The sequence below is a fragment of the Aspergillus wentii genome (genome assembly GCF_001890725.1).
Source record: "Aspergillus wentii DTO 134E9 unplaced genomic scaffold ASPWEscaffold_4, whole genome shotgun sequence".
Classification (NCBI taxonomy): domain Eukaryota; kingdom Fungi; phylum Ascomycota; class Eurotiomycetes; order Eurotiales; family Aspergillaceae; genus Aspergillus; species Aspergillus wentii.
In genome coordinates, this window is record NW_024467835.1 from 3,447,625 (window position 1) to 3,466,266 (window position 18,642).

The 18,642-nt window shown below is 49.2% G+C and overlaps 8 protein-coding genes across 8 annotated transcripts; 3 read left to right on the forward strand and 5 right to left on the reverse strand.

Moving 5' to 3' along the window:
• Positions 1-78: 78 nt before the first annotated feature.
• ASPWEDRAFT_156253 (uncharacterized protein) lies at positions 79-1,733 on the reverse strand (the record flags this gene model as incomplete). The annotated part of the gene is made up of 1 exon (XM_040829701.1): positions 79-1,733. The coding sequence occupies one exon, from the start codon at positions 1,731-1,733 to the stop codon at positions 138-140; it is 1,596 nt and encodes a 531-aa protein (XP_040689637.1). The 3' UTR covers positions 79-137.
• A 2,101-nt stretch (positions 1,734-3,834) lies between these two features.
• On the forward strand, positions 3,835-4,872 carry ASPWEDRAFT_533050 (MARVEL domain-containing protein). The gene is made up of 4 exons (XM_040837868.1): positions 3,835-4,172; positions 4,236-4,336; positions 4,396-4,515; positions 4,580-4,872. The coding sequence occupies exons 1-4, from the start codon at positions 4,029-4,031 to the stop codon at positions 4,746-4,748; spliced, it is 534 nt and encodes a 177-aa protein (XP_040689638.1). The 5' UTR covers positions 3,835-4,028; the 3' UTR covers positions 4,749-4,872.
• A 939-nt stretch (positions 4,873-5,811) lies between these two features.
• Positions 5,812-8,036, forward strand: ASPWEDRAFT_172748 (putative CTP synthase; the record flags this gene model as incomplete). The annotated part of the gene is made up of 10 exons (XM_040830969.1): positions 5,812-5,836; positions 5,890-6,017; positions 6,072-6,079; positions 6,135-6,304; positions 6,354-6,391; positions 6,444-6,507; positions 6,536-6,564; positions 6,628-6,640; positions 6,689-7,362; positions 7,410-8,036. The coding sequence occupies 10 exons, from the start codon at positions 5,812-5,814 to the stop codon at positions 8,034-8,036; spliced, it is 1,776 nt and encodes a 591-aa protein (XP_040689639.1).
• Positions 8,037-8,407: 371 nt separating this feature from the next.
• ASPWEDRAFT_112163 (sugar porter family MFS transporter) lies at positions 8,408-10,125 on the reverse strand (the record flags this gene model as incomplete). Its single annotated transcript, XM_040828307.1, has 3 exons — positions 8,408-9,150; positions 9,199-9,945; positions 10,002-10,125. The coding sequence occupies 3 exons, from the start codon at positions 10,123-10,125 to the stop codon at positions 8,408-8,410; spliced, it is 1,614 nt and encodes a 537-aa protein (XP_040689640.1).
• A 1,204-nt stretch (positions 10,126-11,329) lies between these two features.
• ASPWEDRAFT_112345 (putative allergen) lies at positions 11,330-12,148 on the reverse strand (the record flags this gene model as incomplete). The annotated part of the gene is made up of 1 exon (XM_040828319.1): positions 11,330-12,148. One exon carries the CDS (start codon positions 12,146-12,148, stop codon positions 11,330-11,332), a length of 819 nt encoding a protein of 272 aa, XP_040689641.1.
• Positions 12,149-15,073: 2,925 nt separating this feature from the next.
• ASPWEDRAFT_183944 (putative extracellular soluble lytic transglycosylase) lies at positions 15,074-15,940 on the forward strand (the record flags this gene model as incomplete). Its single annotated transcript, XM_040832004.1, has 2 exons — positions 15,074-15,213; positions 15,272-15,940. 2 exons carry the CDS (start codon positions 15,074-15,076, stop codon positions 15,873-15,875), a joined length of 744 nt encoding a protein of 247 aa, XP_040689642.1. The 3' UTR covers positions 15,876-15,940.
• A 95-nt stretch (positions 15,941-16,035) lies between these two features.
• Positions 16,036-16,794, reverse strand: ASPWEDRAFT_172752 (uncharacterized protein; the record flags this gene model as incomplete). The annotated part of the gene is made up of 3 exons (XM_040830970.1): positions 16,036-16,467; positions 16,543-16,669; positions 16,724-16,794. The coding sequence occupies 3 exons, from the start codon at positions 16,792-16,794 to the stop codon at positions 16,036-16,038; spliced, it is 630 nt and encodes a 209-aa protein (XP_040689643.1).
• Positions 16,795-17,091: 297 nt separating this feature from the next.
• Positions 17,092-17,900, reverse strand: ASPWEDRAFT_28560 (BTB/POZ domain-containing protein; the record flags this gene model as incomplete). The annotated part of the gene is made up of 3 exons (XM_040833151.1): positions 17,092-17,601; positions 17,656-17,782; positions 17,836-17,900. The coding sequence occupies 3 exons, from the start codon at positions 17,898-17,900 to the stop codon at positions 17,092-17,094; spliced, it is 702 nt and encodes a 233-aa protein (XP_040689644.1).
• Between the last annotated feature and the right edge of the window lie 742 nt (positions 17,901-18,642).

The window sequence follows — 18,642 nt, forward strand, 5'->3', positions numbered from 1 at the left end:
TATTATACACGGATTCTATGGCAACCCACCGATTTGGCAACCCACGGGGTTTGAGGACCAAAATTGAATATGGTCTAGCTGAAAGGATTGCAGAAGGACACTTCCTCGTCGGCGAAAGGAGGAAGCCATGGCTCTTCTTACACGATACATGCCCAGCTGTCCATATCCTTGTAGCTGCCAGGACCCTGGTAAACGTTACGCGAAGGCCAACGGCAGTGTCGGCGCTTATAATCCACCCCATTGCTCTGTGTTTGGTTCACCCAGGCTGTGCCGATAATGTAGTCTGGAGCAATGCCCTCTTCGACCCAGCGCACCATAGCCATCAATACGTTCTCCTCGGGATCTAGACTGGCCGCTGGTGAGAATCCCCCGTTACCAATAACACTTGCGCCCGGACCCCCGCTGCAGTGTTGCATGCCAGAAATACGGAAGAAGCGGTAGAAGTCGTCCAGCTCTTCAGGCGCTAAGCCCATCGTCTGGGAGACGTGCTTGTAGTACCTGGGTGAGTTTTCGCTGGTTATAATGCCGTCCGCCTGGCCGTGATAGTGGAGCACCTTGCCACCCCTATCTTGGAACGCGGAGAGATCGCCCTCCCACGTATCAATGTTGAATAAGTTGAGAGTGGAGGACAGCGCAAAATCATTTTTGCTGAGAGTCAGAGGGTTCCAGTTGGAGTTGTTAAAGATGGCATAGCGCCACCAGTCAGAGGCACCAAAAGCCTGCCCATTGAACATTGATTCGACAGCGCCCGTGGACTCACCACCTGGTTGCATGCGGTGGTAAACAAAGTTGCCTTCTCCATCTAAGAGGGGGGAATATATGCTGCGCACGGTCTTGGCCTGTGTCTCCGTCAGACAGGTCGAACTGTTTTGACCTTCTGAACAGATGAGCCCCGAAGGGTCGTAGTCGCACAAGTCAGGCGACTCCAAGATACCATCAACAGCGCCGTCCAGGTGATCACACTGGCGGAGAATGTCCTGAGAGATGAGGGGCCATACTGCAAAGGGAACGAACGTGTCGGCGGTGGGCGGGCCGGTCAGGGGGTAGAAATAGGAGCTCCACGATGTGAGGTTATTAAAAGAGATTGCGGGGGCTCCTGCGACAATTCCGTCGAAGTCTTGAGGGAAACTCTGGGCCTCTTTGAAGCCCTGGCGGCCTCCTGTTGAGCAACCGAGGTAATAACTCTTGTCGTGTTGTTTTCCGTAGAAAGCCTTGGAGATTTCTTTGCCGACAACTACTCCCGTATGCAAGGCACGGTAGGCAAAATCCTCGATGACGTCGGGGTTGTGGAGGAATGACTTTCCTGTCGCACCGTCGTGGCCGTTGTTTGTGCCCACGGCCGCAAAGCCCAGTGAGGCTGCGTACTGAATATCTTCAAATTGAATACAGCCGCCGAGACCACCGTTGCCAGTGCTCAGGAACCTTCCCGACCAATTTACTGGGAGCCAAGCCTCCATCTCGATGCCAGATCTGGCGGAAGTGGCAACTTGCATGGTAACACGGCAGAGGTCGACGGTGACGTGCTGAGAGGGGCGGCTGCAGCTGGAGTCGGCGTTGGGGAAGTTCAACGTCGTGCCGGCCGTGACAAACTCCGAAGTAGTCGAGTTCACATTGGGGACATTCAGAGTGGAGGGCAGACTGCGGCAACGTTTTTCAAAGGGAGCGGTTGTGTTCGGAGTGGCAGATGCGACAATGGCTAGCCCGGCGAGCAGGAGGGGATGAAGCCGAACCATACTGTCTGTAAGCAGCCAAAAAAAGGTGCGTCAACACGATATTCCGGAGAGGTTGTGTTTGATGGGATTCGTGTACAACAATAGGATTTCGACTGCGAGATATCGCAGCTTTATCAGCAGACGTCTGGGGAATGTCTCACTCTGTGGAGTATTTTTTCGAAAATAAAATAGATTAATTGCTCTCAATTAACATCTTGTTAGAACCCCTGTACGAATGGTATTGTCCTGTTACCCTGATACACACTACCCATGCATTTCCCCTGGCCGAGCCGAGGTTTTACCGAAACCTAGGTACCTGGTGCTGCTATGTAACAGCCCCCTGGTATCTATGCGCCGTGACTCGGTAAGTGTGTGGTATCTTTCAACCGATCCTTCTTGGAAAAGCTCCGATATATACTGCTGTACTTGTAAAACGTTCAAGCTTACCTAGTCAACCTGCATTAGCGCAACTATATTATCCAATCGGTCAATCAAATGGATCTGCCGAGCCACGGATGGAGATTGCAATACTACTTGGCCACGCTGAGTTCGGAAAGCACCCGTACCTTCAGGACCAGATGTGGAGGTTATTCCTGTAGATCCAGTGTCCCCTTCCTGATTGTCAATTCGCTCATCACATCATCAGAGACTAAGTGGGGCATCAGAGCGGAATTGTTGCATCTTCTTATCTTTGATTAGACGCTCAGTTGTAGTTAACATATTGTTCTTCAGTCAAAAATATATCTTGATCAGCCAATGTCATTCTACTTTGCATCACGGTAGTAGATATCCCGCAAGTTCATCGTACAAGTTCGTTATGAAACTCTTATGATTTAATGTGACTATCATACCATACTCATTTTATATCCAATCGCGACGTCCTACTTACCAGAACAGTAAAGCATCATGGGTGATAAGATTGCGCGACTATGGATTTTATCTCTTAGACAGGTGGTCTGTGATACCGGCGCAAACATAGAGAATCTTGAAATCTTTGCTCAAATTTTCAACAACTTTACCAGTTATCACCACGACCCAAAAAAAATAAGATCAATGGTACGGACGGCTCGATAATATGACACCTCGGCGGGAGATACTCCGACTATGAACTCGACCCAGATGTGGTGTTTGGATTCCAGCATCATGCGCGCTCTTTATGGGGAACCAACGAAACACATCAGGTCATTTCGCTTTTTGACAATTCTGTTTATGGCTCAGAGTCGGCTGGTGGCGGCGACAAGAGGTGTACCTTTTCCTGTACTCGGGAGGAAAATATCTGTATTCCATGCTTTTTGGACAGTGGGTTTTGCAAGAAAAACTACAGAACTACCGCGCAGGATATTAACAGGGATGTCACTACTGGCAGTAATCATCACGTGAATAATGGGAATCTATGAGGTGAGTAGCTAAAACATGGAAGCCTACATACTATGTAGTATTTATCGGAGCTGCGATCTACACGATGACATCATGGGTGTCTGAAAACAAACAACCCCGCCGTGGGGTATTTAAACTCCCAACAGTTCTCGTCTCTTCTCTACATCCTTGCGCCATTTGAAATACAGTCCTTCATCGTAAATAAACCCCTTTACACCCACAGCCAATTCTGTTCTCACTATATACCACAGATGCCCTCCGGAAAAGCCATCCTAACCATCGGCGGAACAACCGGCACCGCCCATTTCGCCAACGAGGGCGTGGTCGCCAACCTCACCGTTACCAATCCCGTCCCACCTGCAACGGGCGTTGTCAGCGTGGAATATTCCTCGACAGATGACCTGACCGGCAGCCAGGCTTTTACTGGCACCGTGGGCCCAGCCGGAGTTGATATTAGCATCTCGAATGGTCCGACAATCAAGGGCGCTCTGCAGGATGCGAGTCCATCTGAACATGTTCTTTCTGGGCTGGTAAACTGGACTTCTGCTTAATTCTTCAATCGTGGTTGGATAGAATTGCAGCCAATTAAATGTACATGAGCAATAGCCCTTTTAATCAAGGCCGTAACCATGGTCATCTGATACATTTATTTCGTCTGAAGTATGTTACTTGCCGCAAATCTAGACCGATCGAACTATTGCTGTTGATCGCTACCAGCGACACATGATAGGCTGGAAGAAACATTTATGACACCTATATGGAATATGTTTCTCGCTCTGGGGCTTGGCTAGCACGAGGGTTCTAGTTTGATTTGGAAACTTATAAGCCCTTAGTTGCTGTCACTATCTCCGGTAGTATGGTTTTGATCTACAGTACGCAGTCGCCAGACTTTAATACTGCCTTTTATCCTTGATAAGTCTACGAATAGCAAAAGCCACCATGTCTGACTCGGGAAGTGCCTTCCGCTTCGGTCTCTTTTTCGCCCGCCTTTTCCAATGGATAAGTGCGGTCATTGTACTTGGCCTTACTGCATGGGCTACTGTTCACTTGGACGGCTACCGGGTTGTCTACACACTGGTGATTGTAAGTGCTCCTAGGCAATATACTGATAGTATCATAATAATTGTTACTTACTATATATCACAGGCAGCCCTGACCACCGCGTTCTATATTCCGGCATTCTTCCTCTCCTTTATGAAAAGTAACCGTGGGTACATGTTACCGATGGATGTTGTCTTCTCATACCTGTAAGTCAAGGACCATAAAATCCGTCAAAAGGTGGATGCACTCACTTGCGCGTCTCTAGCTGGCTAGCAGCCTTTATATTCCTTTCTCAAGCCAACAACACTTGCAGCTGGTTCGTCTGGACAGCCTCCAGGGCCTGTGCAAGGAAGAATGCCGCTGAAGCATTCACCTTCCTGGCTTTGTAAGTGCCTCGATTCCATATAGGTTCGATTAAGTATGATGATATTGATGATCCACACTTGCAGCTTCTGGACTCTCTGTGGTATGTGCCTCGAAGCAGGAAATGTTTATTACTACCTCAGAGATGCACGAGGAGCCGGGCCAAATCCCGGGTATATAGAGAAACATCGACCAGGCCGTAACGGCAGCGCTCCTGGTTCCCAGGCCCCGGATGGCGATCATGCCGCAGTTTGAGGGAGAGTGGACAGTTCAAAGAATATGCAGGCAGAGGTGTAGGGGATGCTTAGTGGAGTGCATGGCGTGGTTTCCGTCATTTGAATTGTGAAAGCATCTGTCTCTCACGGTTGCAGCCTTCATGCCGCCAACGGACACTCTTTTGGAGAATGCAGAGAATGCTGCAGAGTCTGAGCAGCAGGTAATTTTACTTGAAAAAAGCACGATTGATTTACTGGACGATGAGTGAACAAGTGTTTTAGGAGCTATCAGAATGCTCGAGCATGCGACGAATCATATACTATCGGAGCACGACGGTGAATCAACCACGATCGGTTGGAAACTGATTCTTTACAATTGAAATTGGAGAAACTAGCAGAGAGAAACATGCGAGAACTGCTACGGCGCACCAAAGCCCACCATAAAGCTGAAACCAGGCTGAACATGATCACCAGTGGGATTCAAGAGGCAAATATCGAGGAAAAGAGTTGGTTATATGGATTCACCAGAAAACGGAGGAGGAAAAGGCAAGAGCAAAGACCAGCCGGATGATTTTATGGACGATAGTGACAACACAAGCAGGCCTTGCCCTTGTATCCAGATGTAACATAATTATTTTTCTCTTGATTCTCTCAATTTGCTATAAGTGATTGGCTTATTCTGTGTCCGTTATTTTTCGTGTAGCTGCTCGAACACGTAGTTAAGTCTGCCCTATAACAAAAACCGCATTTCTTCCTGCTGATCTGGCGGGGGAGGGGCTTCGCTTCGACTGATATCACCACAATCGACTACCACAAAGAATCTCCAGAAAATGTACCATGTACTCGTTCAGTTGGTACAAAATATCTGAACATAATATTTCAAAAATAAAAATAAAATAAAATAAAATAAAAAACAAAAGCCGCAAAATCGAACGCGTGGAGCGAGATAAGATAGACTAGACACACCGCCCACGTGATATACATAATTTTTTTTCTTTGCCCGCATCGGACGCTCTTCTTTTTTCTCTTCCCCCCCTCCCTGGTTTCCACCAGGAGGGCTATCTTTGATTCCCATTCACCCTGTTTTCCTTTCAACCGACAAGATGAAGTACGTTTTGGTTTCCGGAGGTCAGTCCTGTTTGAAACCCCGTTTTTTCGACCTCGGTGACTCATCCCTGCAGGTGTCATCTCCGGCGTCGGTAAAGGTATCATTGCCAGCAGCTGCGGTTTGCTGTTGAAGACTGCCGGTCTGGCTGTTTCCAGCATTAAGATTGATCCTTATCTCAATCTCGACGCGGGTCTTATGAACGTGAGTTCCTGCAGATCGTCAATTCCAACTACCCACGCTAACTGTTCCGTCTAGCCCTTGGAGTTGGTCCCACCTGGTACATTTCCTACGCTCGCATTGAAGTTGACATAATGGAAGACACGGAGAGTGTTTCGTTCTAGATGACGGTGGTGAAGCGGATCTCGACCTTGGAAACTATGAGCGCTATCTCGGTGTCACCCTCGGACGGGACAACAACATCACGACCGGCAAGATCTACCAGCACGTTATTGATAAGGAGCGTCGGGGTGATTACCTTGGAAAGACAGGTTGGTACAAACATTGGGGTTATTTTCTGCTTGTCTGACAGCCGTCTAGTCCAGATCGTTCCCCACCTGACCAACGAAATCCAAAACGTTCGTCCCATACCAATATTGAATGCTGTGATCGGTTTTAACTTGTTATTAGTGGGTTGAAAGAGTCGCCAAGGTTCCCGTTGATGAGTCCGGAAGAGAACCCGACGTTTGCATCAGTAAGTTCTCGGAATAACCACCACTTAGGTCATGTTACTAACCATTTTGCAGTTGAGGTGAGTTCTGCGATGACGAATCGGTAAATCGTACATTTTATACTAATATTCTCCCTCTTCAAGTTGGGCGGAACTGGTAAGTTGTGATGGTTCAATTTACTTTCACAGCGCTAATAATTTGCAGTCGGAGACATCGAAAGTGCACCCTTCGTCGAGGCCATGAGCCAGCTCCAGAGACGCGCTGGAAAGAACAACCTCCTCACCATCCACGTCAGCTACGTTCCCTTGATCGGCTCGGAACAAAAGACCAAGCCTACCCAAAGAGCTATTAGCGACGTCCGCAGTGCTGGTCTCAGACCGGATCTGATCGCCTGCCGCTGTGAGACTCCTCTTGAGGAGAGCACCATTCAGAAGCTCGCCAATGCCTGTCAAGTGGAGCGCGATCAGGTTGTTGGAGTTCACAACGTTTCTACGACATACCAGGTTCCCATCCTTTTGGAGCAGCAGGGCTTCCTCAACACCATCAAGGACATCCTTCAGATCGACACTACCAAGAAGGAGCCTAAGTACCTCGAACACGGCAAGGTCATCTGGCAGGAGTGGCAGGGTCTGGCTATTAGCCAAGACCACATCTTTGAGACTGTGTCCATCGCCCTGGTTGGCAAGTACACCAGTCTCCACGACTCTTACATGAGTGTGAGCAAGGCGCTGGAACATTCGGCCATGCACTGCAAGAAGAAGCTGAACTTGATCTGGGTTGAATCCACTCATTTGGAAGAGGAGCACAAGACTGCCAACCCGGCCGAATATTACAAGGCGTGGCACTCTGTGTCCACCGCCAACGGTATCCTTGTTCCGGTATGTTTCATGAGTCCGACTCATTATGCCTATCTAACAATTTCTAGGGTGGTTTCGGTGAGCGTGGAACCGAAGGTATGATCAAGAGTGCCCAGTGGGCCCGTACCAACAACGTTCCCTACCTCGGTGTCTGCCTCGGTATGCAACTCGCCGTCGTCGAGTTTGCTCGCAACGTCTGTGGTATGACCAAGGCTGGAAGTGCCGAATTCCACGAACAGTGCGAGGAGCCCGTCATCATTTACATGCCCGAGATCGACAAGGCCCAGATGGGTGGCAACATGAGACTTGGAAAGCGGCCAACCTCCTTCCAGCCCGGCACCGAATGGTCTCGCCTGCGAAAGCTGTACGGTGAGAAGCAGGAGGTGTGGGAGAGACACCGTCACCGCTACGAAGTCAACCCCGAGATGGTCGAAGAATTGGAGAACGGCGGTCTCACCTTCGTCGGAAAGGACGAAACCGGCAAGCGTATGGAGATTATCGAACTCAAGGACCACAAGTGGTTCGTCGGTGTGCAGTTCCACCCCGAGTACCTCAGTCGTGTCCTTGCGCCCAGCAAGACCTTCCTTGGTTTCTTCGCTGCCGCTGCCGGCTGTCTCGAAGAGATGACCGAGCTGTTCAAGGACCGTCACGATCTCAGCCACCGGGAGGTCGTTCTCCCTGCCCACTCGGCCTAGATGAACAGTGCTGGTGATAGGCACTGAGCTGTGACGGAGATGCTTGGATTGAGAAATGAATGATGCGGTTCTTTTTGCAGGTGGGTGGTTAATGGCGTTTTGGCAAAAAGAAAAAATTATTTGGCATATAGCATGATTTATAAGACAATAGATGGCTGGGATATGAACTCGGCTTGGTTTGATGATTTGTCGATGACTTGGTATACTGATTGATATCACACCGGGATAATAATCCGTTAGGTCACTTAATTGGCCAAGTGTCAGCACAATCTGTCTGTTCAGAAAGGACTTTTGCGATGAATCTTGAATGAATATAAACAGTGAATTGAATATATCATGACTCTTCTATAGTCTAGTCTAGTCTAAATCTATCAAACAACCTCCTTGTGCTCCCCAACACCCTCCAGTCCAGCAGCCTCCATCTTCGCCTCCGACACCGACGCATTGCGATTCACCAGCTCCTGCTCAATCTCGACATATCTTGCCGGGCGCTGCGCACAAATCGCCTCGGGGTTATTATGCACAAAGAGCGAATGATTTTCCCGGAAGAACAAATCAATGTCCTCCAGCGCCCGATTCGCCGTCTCAGGATAGAAGAAGTAAATCGTCGGCACAAACGCAAAATTCAGCACCGTCCAGATAATATAAAACTTCCACTTCAACGACTCAATGCCGATCGGCGTAATCTCCACCACCATAAAGTTCAGCGCCCAGTTGGTCGCTGTGCCCAGCGCCGCACCTTTGGTTCGCATACTCAGCGAGTTCAGCTCCACCGGCAGCAACCACGGGATACCCTGGAACCCGCATCCGAAGAAGAGGTAGTAGCAGAAGAAGAAGGCGACCGAGGCGGACGCGACTTGGGTTTTGTAGCCGTAGTCTTCCTTTTCGTTGAAGCGGAGGAGGACGGTGATGAGGAGGTAGCAGACACCTTGCCCGAAGGCGCAGATCATGAAGAGACGGCGGCGACCCCATTTTTCGATGTTGGGGATGGCGACGATGCCGGCCAGCAGGTAGGAGACGGAGTTGCAGGCTGCGAGGAGGCGGGCGAGCATTTCGGATAGACCGACGGATTGCATGAGGACGGTGGGGAGGTAGTAGGATGTTACGTTGATTCCTGCGCTATATTAGACTTGGTGTTTGATGTGTGGATGGTGCTGCTTACCTGCTAGCTGTTGGAATGCTTGAGCACCGGCACCCAGGATGAGACGACGGACGGCACAGGTGTTGCCCTCTTCGCCTGTCTTGCCACGGAGGAGATCCCACCACGAGACAGCGTGCTGACGCTCATACTGCACGGCAGCGACAATCTCGGTGTGCTGGGTGATGATGAACGAGTCGTTGACGTCCTTGTCCTCCAGATCAGCGATGATAGTCTGCGCCTCCTCCTGCCGGTCATGGGCGATGAGCCAACGCGGCGACTCCGGCAGCCATGGCACAGTGAGATAGAGAACAATGATAAACACAAACTGGAACGCCAACGGGAACCGCCAGCTCGCCGGCCCAGGCACATACGAAAAGGCAAACGTGATCCAGTTCGACAGCGAGAAGCCCGCGATGTTCAGCACCAGCTCGATCACGACCAGCTTGCCTCGCCATTTCACCTGCGACGTCTCGCCCTGCCAGACGGGCGCGGTGGATGTGTTGATGCCATTGCCCAGGCCGGCGACGATGCGTCCCACGATCATCTGCGGCACGCCGTAGGCGGCGATTTGGAGGATGGCCCCGATGGACATGATGGTTGTGCCGATGAGAACGGAGTTCCTGCGGCCCCATTTCTCACCCCAGATCATGGACATGATGGCGCCGAAGAGACAGCCGACGTCGTAGATGGCTGTGACGGTGCCGAGGAGGGTAGCGTTATTGTGGAGGTCGAGGGTGTCGAGGAAGTCTTTGGTGACGATGACGCCGCCTATACAGGATACTATCAGCACATGTTCATTGTGTATGAGGAAGAAGGAGGAATACCAAAAACACCCTGGTCATAACCAAAAAGCATCATGTCAGTGGCACAAGCGACGGTGACCCAAAAGGTCAACCATCCACCACGAAGGCCAAAATACGGCTGACTGGGTTTGAGAAAGTCCAACATGGTGAAAAAAAAGAAGGCCAGCTTCTGGATGAACAAACAGACAGAAGAAAGGAAACAGACGACAGGGAAGACACCTTTATACCCTTTGCCCTGGAGGGTATACTGTTGAGACGGTATAATAGCATCTTCGCTTCCATGGAATCGAAGCGTCAATACGGCACAGACGTATGCCACGGCCGTCCAACCCCAGATGATAGGAGAACCGGGGGTGCAGAGTTGGGGGTGGAGAAGTGGCAATTGCCGGAAATGGGTAGGATCAGGAACGGATGAGGCCTGAATGCTGCCGCTTGTGGCTTGGTGGAAGTTTGTTTGGTGATCCGAGTACGGGGTTTCGCCTATACAAAGTATCGGTCTCGGTGAGGTTATACATGCATGCTGATATAGCAGGCATACAACATACATGTAGATATACATGTATACTCCATTTTATATCTACTCTACTCGAATGATCGAGATACTCCATACTGACAACATCCATCCATCCCACTATCCCCAGATCCCCAGACCCAGACATCCCCAGACACAATTCCCCGACAAACCCCCGAATTCCCCGCCGCCCCCTCCGATTCGCCTGCCGCGTCCGCGTACCGAACAGCGCTGACCGAGTGAGCGAAGCCGATGGCTGGCCGATGACGATCCACCTCTGCCATCCCGTCTTGGTTGTTACCTCCCGTCTTTTTCGCCCGATCGTCTGAGCAATTTACCCCCTTAGAAATGCCCAACGACCCCGGCCCGAAACACGGCCTAGCGCAATGGACTGCTGTCCTCCGGTATGGGGATGATGGGGATGCGGAGGGGTTGCATTTGTCCCCAGACTTTGTGGTTAGTGTCGTTTTGATCTTGGATGATGTCAGGATGTATATTAGCGGTGTTATTGGGATGTACGGATGTTCCTTGTTTTGGACTTGATGGTAACCTGCCGTTGATGTTATAACTTGTAGGTGTTGGCAGATAATAGACAGGTCAGTGACATGCCGTTAGTCAGACAGAGAGTTTCTTTTGCTGGTCTTCTAGAAATTGATTGATTAATCGCCGCATAGTCAGATATTTCTGCAGATCGTTACTGCTCTCGTCGGCATTACTGTTACTCATCACTACTATATCCATTACTAACGCACGTATGAGTTGAGACAAATTCAATTGTTATATACAGGCAAGTCTAACGATGGTATGATATCCTGTCAAAGGCGTATACAACTTTTATCTAACCGCTGTAGTCAATCTCAACCGCCAGGCGAACCGCACCGTCACCGGAAATGTTTCCACCGATGCCACCAACATCCGTCTCGGCGGTGGTGTACGCATTGTCAACGGAGCCCGCGTTGGTGGTGATGCTCGAGCAAGTACCGCTCAGCGCATCGCACATCTTCATTCCCTGCACGGTATCACCGGCTCTCTGAGCCATGATCGCGGAAACGTCGAACCCAGACCATCCCGAGTTGCCGTTGCTCGAGAAATCGAATTCACCCCAGGTGCACGAGTATCCGCCGCTGGAGTCGGTGGGGAGGCTGCCTCCCGAGGATGCGCCAAAGCCACCCTGCGAGTCGTCGTCAAAGGCGACGTACTTGGTCTCGCCGGCGCTGAGGGTGAATTGAAGGGCGGAGTGGCCGTACCAGCCGTCCATCTTGCCGGAGGGGCCGTACTTGTTCCAGAAGACGACCGTCCAGGAGTCGGTGTTGCTGCCCTTGAGCTGCATGACGTGCTTGTAGTTGGAAGCGTCGGAGCTGGAGACCTCGATGATGTTGCTGCCCCAGGGGTTGCCGACGTTGCCTTGGTAGGTGACGGAGCTGCTGTCGCCGCTGTTGGCGGTGCTGCTGCCGAAGCCAGAGGTCGAGTAGGAGCCGCTGGCGGGAGTCGCGGTCCAGGCCGAGTTGCCGCCAGAGGAGGAAGACGAAGATGAGGGAGTGGCAGTGGCACTGGGGGTAGCGTCGGAGCTAAGGTCACGACGCTCCTGGCCTTGAGGGCGGGCAATGGATCCCGTGGTGAGGGCTGCCAGCAGCATGAGGGACTTGGAGAAGTACATTTTCACGATGTGAAGTGTTAAAGAGTGAAGGACTATTTAAAGATTGGCTGCTTGTCCAAGCAAAGATTGAAGAAAGTTCAAGTGAATGAAGGAATGGCACCAAAAGAAGGTATGAAGAAGGAACGAAGGTATGAAAAAAGAAAGATGAAAGACTGATGGATGCTACAGAACGGCGAGGAGAAGAGCTCTATATAACCCTCAGACTGAAAAGTCTTTCTTCCCATCTTCCGGCCGGCCACGACTTCCACGGTCTCGACCATCGTGGCACTGGGGAAGACGACGAGAATCCCTGGGACGAGACTATAACACACGACACAGTGGGACAGAAACTGCGTCAGCTGCAGGACAAAGATATGGGACTGTGCAGAGCAGCGCAATTGGACAGCGACAGAGAAAAGCAAGCGATGGAGCATCTCTGGATAGGAATCGACAGTGCCATTGGCCGAGAGCAACGGACCACATCTTCTTTTTCTTGTCATTGTCAGCTGTGTTCAACATCATTGGCTTGCGATGCACTTGGTGGCTCCGGTGGGACTCGATTCCAATGCACACTTCACGCTGGTTCCAGAGTAACCGAGAGGTTCAGGAACAATGACCGTGTTTGGGAAGTGATCTACCGTTGTTCTCGAAGATCCAAGCGGTAGCAATCTTTGTGCTGTGCCCTGTGGCTTTGAGACCCATGTTTGAGTCTTCCAGGTGGTCTTGTCCTTTCCATTTCATGGAGGAATTCACTGCATTAACGAGACAGAAGAAAGAAGAGAAAAGCGGGTCAAAGAATAGTGCGAAAAACAGAGAAAAAGCAGTGTTTGGAATCGAATCAGGCAGCTTTGCTTGTGTGGATCTCTCCACAGTCAGTCTTTGTTTTCTCTTACTTGACAGATTATTCGACATATCGTCTATCATCTCTCTCTCTCTCTCTCTATATTCTCTATATATCTATGGTTTATACTATTCGTTGTTATACCACTATCTTAGTACTACAATCATCACCTCAACCACAGACATACACACACACAGCAGATAACTACTATCACATGAAGAATAAAGCCCCCATCCATCCATAGATGGAAGTCCAACTGGTCCAGGGACAAGCGACGCCTTCGCAGGGCATTCCTTCGATCCATGGAACTTGCCATGACTAATCAGGAGAAATTCCACAACAGCCAATCACATTACAATCCAGACAAGAAGTAAACTTGGATATAAAGAAAATTAGCGAAAACCAAGAATACCAACCATGGTTATGTTTTATTAACAGCCTAATAAGGAATGTCGTGGTGCAGGTCAGTATATCGTTGTGTGTTGAAAATTCAGGCTCAGGGGGTGGCCAACAGGCGCATATACGGACCTCTCAATTATGCATTATCTTGAAACAGATCATATTCATATTAGTGAAGTAAAACGTCCTTGAGATGGATTCTCTTGGATTAAATATGTTGAATGAGTACTGTTTCACATGAATACCCACAGAACAGTCCAGCCAACCCTCTATACCCACTGCTTCTTGATATCCGCCAAGTTCTTGTCGTAACCTACGCTAAATCTCTCATACTGGAAGGGCCAAGATTTCCATCCTGGATATACACGCATCTGGATCGTTCCATTCCTTCCATTTCTTCGTCGTGCTCAACCAGATTCTCGAAGCTGTCTTCCAATAGAATAACCGGTTAAACTCGCGGCTGTCATTGGTAGGTCTGTTCTGCCTGCTGGAATATCGTCAGACTAGAATTTTGTGGATGGCACAGCTCTTGGTATTGGCCTTGTTTGTGTGACGACGTGGCTGGATGGCTGCAGCCACGAGGGCTACCAGATGTTCTATCTGTTTGCTTCTTCTAGGTGTCTACATGGCTTGGCATAAATCCATATCTCTCAGAATTCGATATGGATTTATGACAAGCCAATGGAAGGTTGTCTTTGACATTCTTAACGCAGTAGAGTAGAGTAGATGCTTTTATTTTCTCAAAGTGAGGGAATAAATGCATGGCTTGGTTGTGGCGTCCATGACGAAGCCAAGGAAATGATAGAATACTCGATAGCATGTGATATAAATCCTACATGGATTTGAGGACAGATTTGAATGCGATATTAAGCTGTCATATGATGATACCGGTTCCCTGATAGAGTAGATAATACAATAGAGATGGTATACGCATACTATGTTTCGATAGAATTATGCATAAACAACCAGCTCATTTCCACTAATATCCCGTTCCTCCCTTTATCGCAGTTAATCTGGTTTAGCTCGATGATCGTCAGCTTTGATGAACTGCAGGATTGTGGAGTCACGACGGCGACTTCCGAAGCGTCCATGTTTAAGCCGCAGATGCTGGTCAGCTGGTCATTATGGAGTATTTTACAGCTGAAGATATGTAGACTGCCATATTTATGTCATTATCAAGTTATGCCTTCTGACAGATAATAAATGACCGAGGAATACTCCGTAACGCCATCCATATTGCTTTTGTAGCTCATAGTGCGAGAAGCAGGCTAAATGATAGTAACGAGCGTAGCCTATCTCAACATTAAGCCTTCCCCTTTTGGCAACTGGTCTCGACAATGCTATTCTTAGCCAAATGACAGGATTCATACAGAAACACAAGAAAAGGAGATTAATCTGACGATATTCAGCTCATCCTTTCGCAGTCCTCTTCCCATTAGGGTTAGCTTAGGTCAGATCGACGGGCCTAAGGCTTCAGCCTTGCCCGATTAGGAAACTAGTCTTGATGGATGGCCCCAGATCTAGGTGGACTAGTGCACTGCCTAATTCTGCATCGTGGCCAATCAGGTGGAGGATTGATGGTTTCGCAGGCTATTTCCTTTTTGGAAAGTGGTCTATAGAGAATGTAGAGATGGATTTCGAAAGATATAAAGCTGTCTGTTCAGTCAGTCAGTAGAGCATCTCACCAGCCTTGACGATTCATCAAAATGACTGTCCTCAAAGCCCTCACCCTCACCACCCTCGCGGTGGCAATCGCCAACGCCCAATCCGCCAACCCAGGCGTCGGCTCCAACCCCAAAGCCCAAGGCGCAACTGAAAAAGTCACGTCCAACACCGGTCCTAATGGGTACGACATAATATAACATCAAACATCCCCATCTGACATCCACTAACCTATATCACAGCTCCGAAGACTGGCTCAACACCGGCATCACCAGCGACGGCTGGGACCCTCCCTTCCTCGCCATCAACGACATCTACCACATCAACCGCGACCAATTCTACAGCGGCATCGGGTCCCCCTGCAAACAATACGACGGATACTTCCAAACCGCCGGCGACAACTACGGCGTCGACCCAACCATCCTCGCCGTCCTCGCCATGCAGGAATCTTCCTGTAATGCTGACGCAGGCGGTCCCACACCCGGTCTCATGCAGGTCTCCTGCGACAATTATCCCAACGGGCAGTGTACGGATGATATTCAGGATAATGTCAACGCGGGCGCGAACTATCTTGTCGGTCAGTTGAATGCGTCGGGCGGCAATGCGATCAAGGCGTTCGGGTCGTATAATGGCTGGTTTACGGCGGGGAGTGGGTTGAATGGCGATAAAGGGTTGACGAAGGATTATCCGTGTTCGGAGGAGGGCAAGTCGAATGGAGTGCCGCAGAATTTGGATTATTTGCATCAGGTACTGAATGGGTGGATGATGGGGTTGGATGTGTACGGGGATGATAATTGGATTGGGACGTACAAGTGTGATCAGTCTTGTGATAATAATGTTTGTTAGATGGCTGTCTTCGCTTGGTTGTATGATAGCAAGATACTTGGTATATAACCCTCCCAGCCTCATTCAGGCCACAATGGCTCTACATAATGGCCACACTCGCAGCGAGTAGGGTATATATCCACCAGCATTGTCGTGCCACACCCACTGCAACACACCTTAGTCATCTAACCGAGCTATTCCTCGCCGCGGCCGAAATAATGTCAATCGCAAAGGCCGGTATGTCATGCAATGCCGCTCGAAACCTATCTAACGCGAAGAAGAAACTGATATGCCTCGCGCAGATATCGGTGACGGGCTCGCGCAGGACGCAATCAAAGCCGGAAGGCTCGTTGTAAAGCGTTGCAATTAACTGGACCGCGTCGTCTCCCATCTCCATGAGGCATTTCCGCACAGCCAAGTCGTATTTTGCTCTAGCCTGTGTTTTCAATTCATCCATCAAGTATTTATCCGCGACGCAGCACACCGATGCGTGGAAACTGGGGGAGTCGTTTGCGCAGACGGTGGCGTAGTCTAGCCCATACATGGAGTGGATCATGGCCTTGACAGCTTCGGGTTTATCATCTTTCAGTTCGATGGTATTCTGATTTGATTCCTACCGCGTGTTAGCTCCTGTCTAGATGCTGAATTTTGAATTGTCATGCTGGCGTTGACAGAGTATCAAACCCACCCTCCAATTTCCATCGAAGAGACGGTTGAAATATTCTGACTGGGCGCATAAGACGAGTTTGTGAACCTTGTATTCTCCATCGTCGGTTCTGATCGTCACATCGGTATACTTGGAGGACCTGAAAAGCCTGTTTGGATCTGATGGTTAGATCTGTTGTCTGGATTGGATGGCTGTGTGTTACTTTTTGATATTGCCCACAAGGACTTTTTCCATGCCATCCGTTGTCGCCTTTATTTCTGTCGTAGGTTCCATTTAGGCAGTTGTTGGATGGGCGAGAGGGTGGAAGAAAAGAAGAAGAAAGAAAAAAAAAGAGAGGGAAATGAGCAGATGGAGGGGCTTCGATTCTGCGCCTAAATATCGATAGCAGTGAATGAAGAGAAATAACTGGGCCAGAGCCTGCAGTTACCTGATGGAAAAGCCAAATTTAATTTATTAAATAAACATATAACTTTCAAGGTTTTTAGAGATCATTACTGATGTGTGAATAGCTATTCAAATGCATGTAATTCCCCCGGCAAGCAGAGATTGTACCAGAATATGCCAGGTAATCTATGGTCCAACACATTTCGGGCATCTGAGTTGGTAGTTCTCAGCAAGAAAATTGCCATAGCAAGAGCAACAACAGATAAGAGTCCATTTCTTCGTATCCTTTCTGGCCAGAGCTAATGCGAAATCTATCGCGAACTCAGGGACCTGTTCCAGAACTGTTTCGAACTCCTGCTGTTCATTGCAGTAAGAGGAATACTTCGAGCAGATATCTATCACCGTCTTGCGTAGGGCATTGTCTAGACAAGGGAAATCGTTATATAGCTCTGGTATGAGATGTAGAAGGGTTTTCTCCAGGAGGGATCTCTCAACCGCCGCATCGTACTTTGCCTTTGCTGTCGACTTCAAGGCAGTTAACAAGTATTTATCAGCCACGCAGTAGATCGATGCATGGAAGAGTGCCGAATCGCTTTTGCACCTTTGCGCATAGTCAAAGCCGTACATGAACAGAATCATGGCTTTGACGACGTCGGGATTGTCATCATGCAGGACGATAGTTTTCTCTTTTGCCTCCTACCAAACCGAAAATCAGCATCTTCCTGTCCATATTGAGCATATCAAACCTACCTTCCAATATCCATCGAAGAGTCGTTCGAAGTATTGAGACTGGCCAGAGAGAACCAGTTTGTGGACATTGTATTTGGTATCTTTTGTCTGGATCGTGACGTCGGAATATTTGGAGGATTCGAGGAATCTGCCATGGAAGGATGATTAGATCTGGCGGAGATATAATAGGCTCATTCTTACCTCTGGACGTTACTCAACAGTCTATCCCCTTGGTTGGTTTGAACTGCTTCCTTGGTGACTGCCATATTACAGTCCTAGGAGACAAGCACCAGATGAACACAGGGTAAGGATGAGAGGGTGAGAGAGAGAGGGAGTGTGTATGTGTGTGATGAGCAAAGGATGGAGACTATGTGCCTAATATAACAGCAGTAAATGAAAGAGACGCTTTCATGATAAAATAGGCTGTTCAGCTCTCAGCCTGTATATATCGATGTCTACGTAAGACATCCGCCAGCTTTACCGTAACTCGAAGTTATCCATAGGCAACCATGCCAGAATGGTCAGTTTGCAGCAGAGTTGGCAGTGGCGATTGGAAGGATATATGCCACCGAGTGGGAGAAGAGGGCTTGTCGGGTCTGCAATCAGTTTTATGTTATCATTCCAGGGGAGTTTATGAGCAGATGTGCGGATTGTGCTTGATTGTTCTGGTTCTTTGCTTGCTTGGAAGTGTTATATTGATTCTGATAGCGACGGAATAAATGGCTTGTTTGGTTAACTGATCTACAGCAGCAGAATATTCAACAGTAGCTCTAGCCTTGAAAGGGTCTGCATCCTGGACAACAGCCAGAACGAGTGGACACAAGAGTGGTTTGGCGACAGCCCTCACAATATTCTGTAGTCCAATTCTTTCGGTCCCTCCTCCCCAAAGCCAAAAGCAAATCAGTTGCGAATACGGGGTATTCGTCTAGGTCATTTTGGAAGTCGTATGACTCCACAAAATAGCCGATATGATGCGCGTAGAAATCGATGACCGGCTGGTACACATAA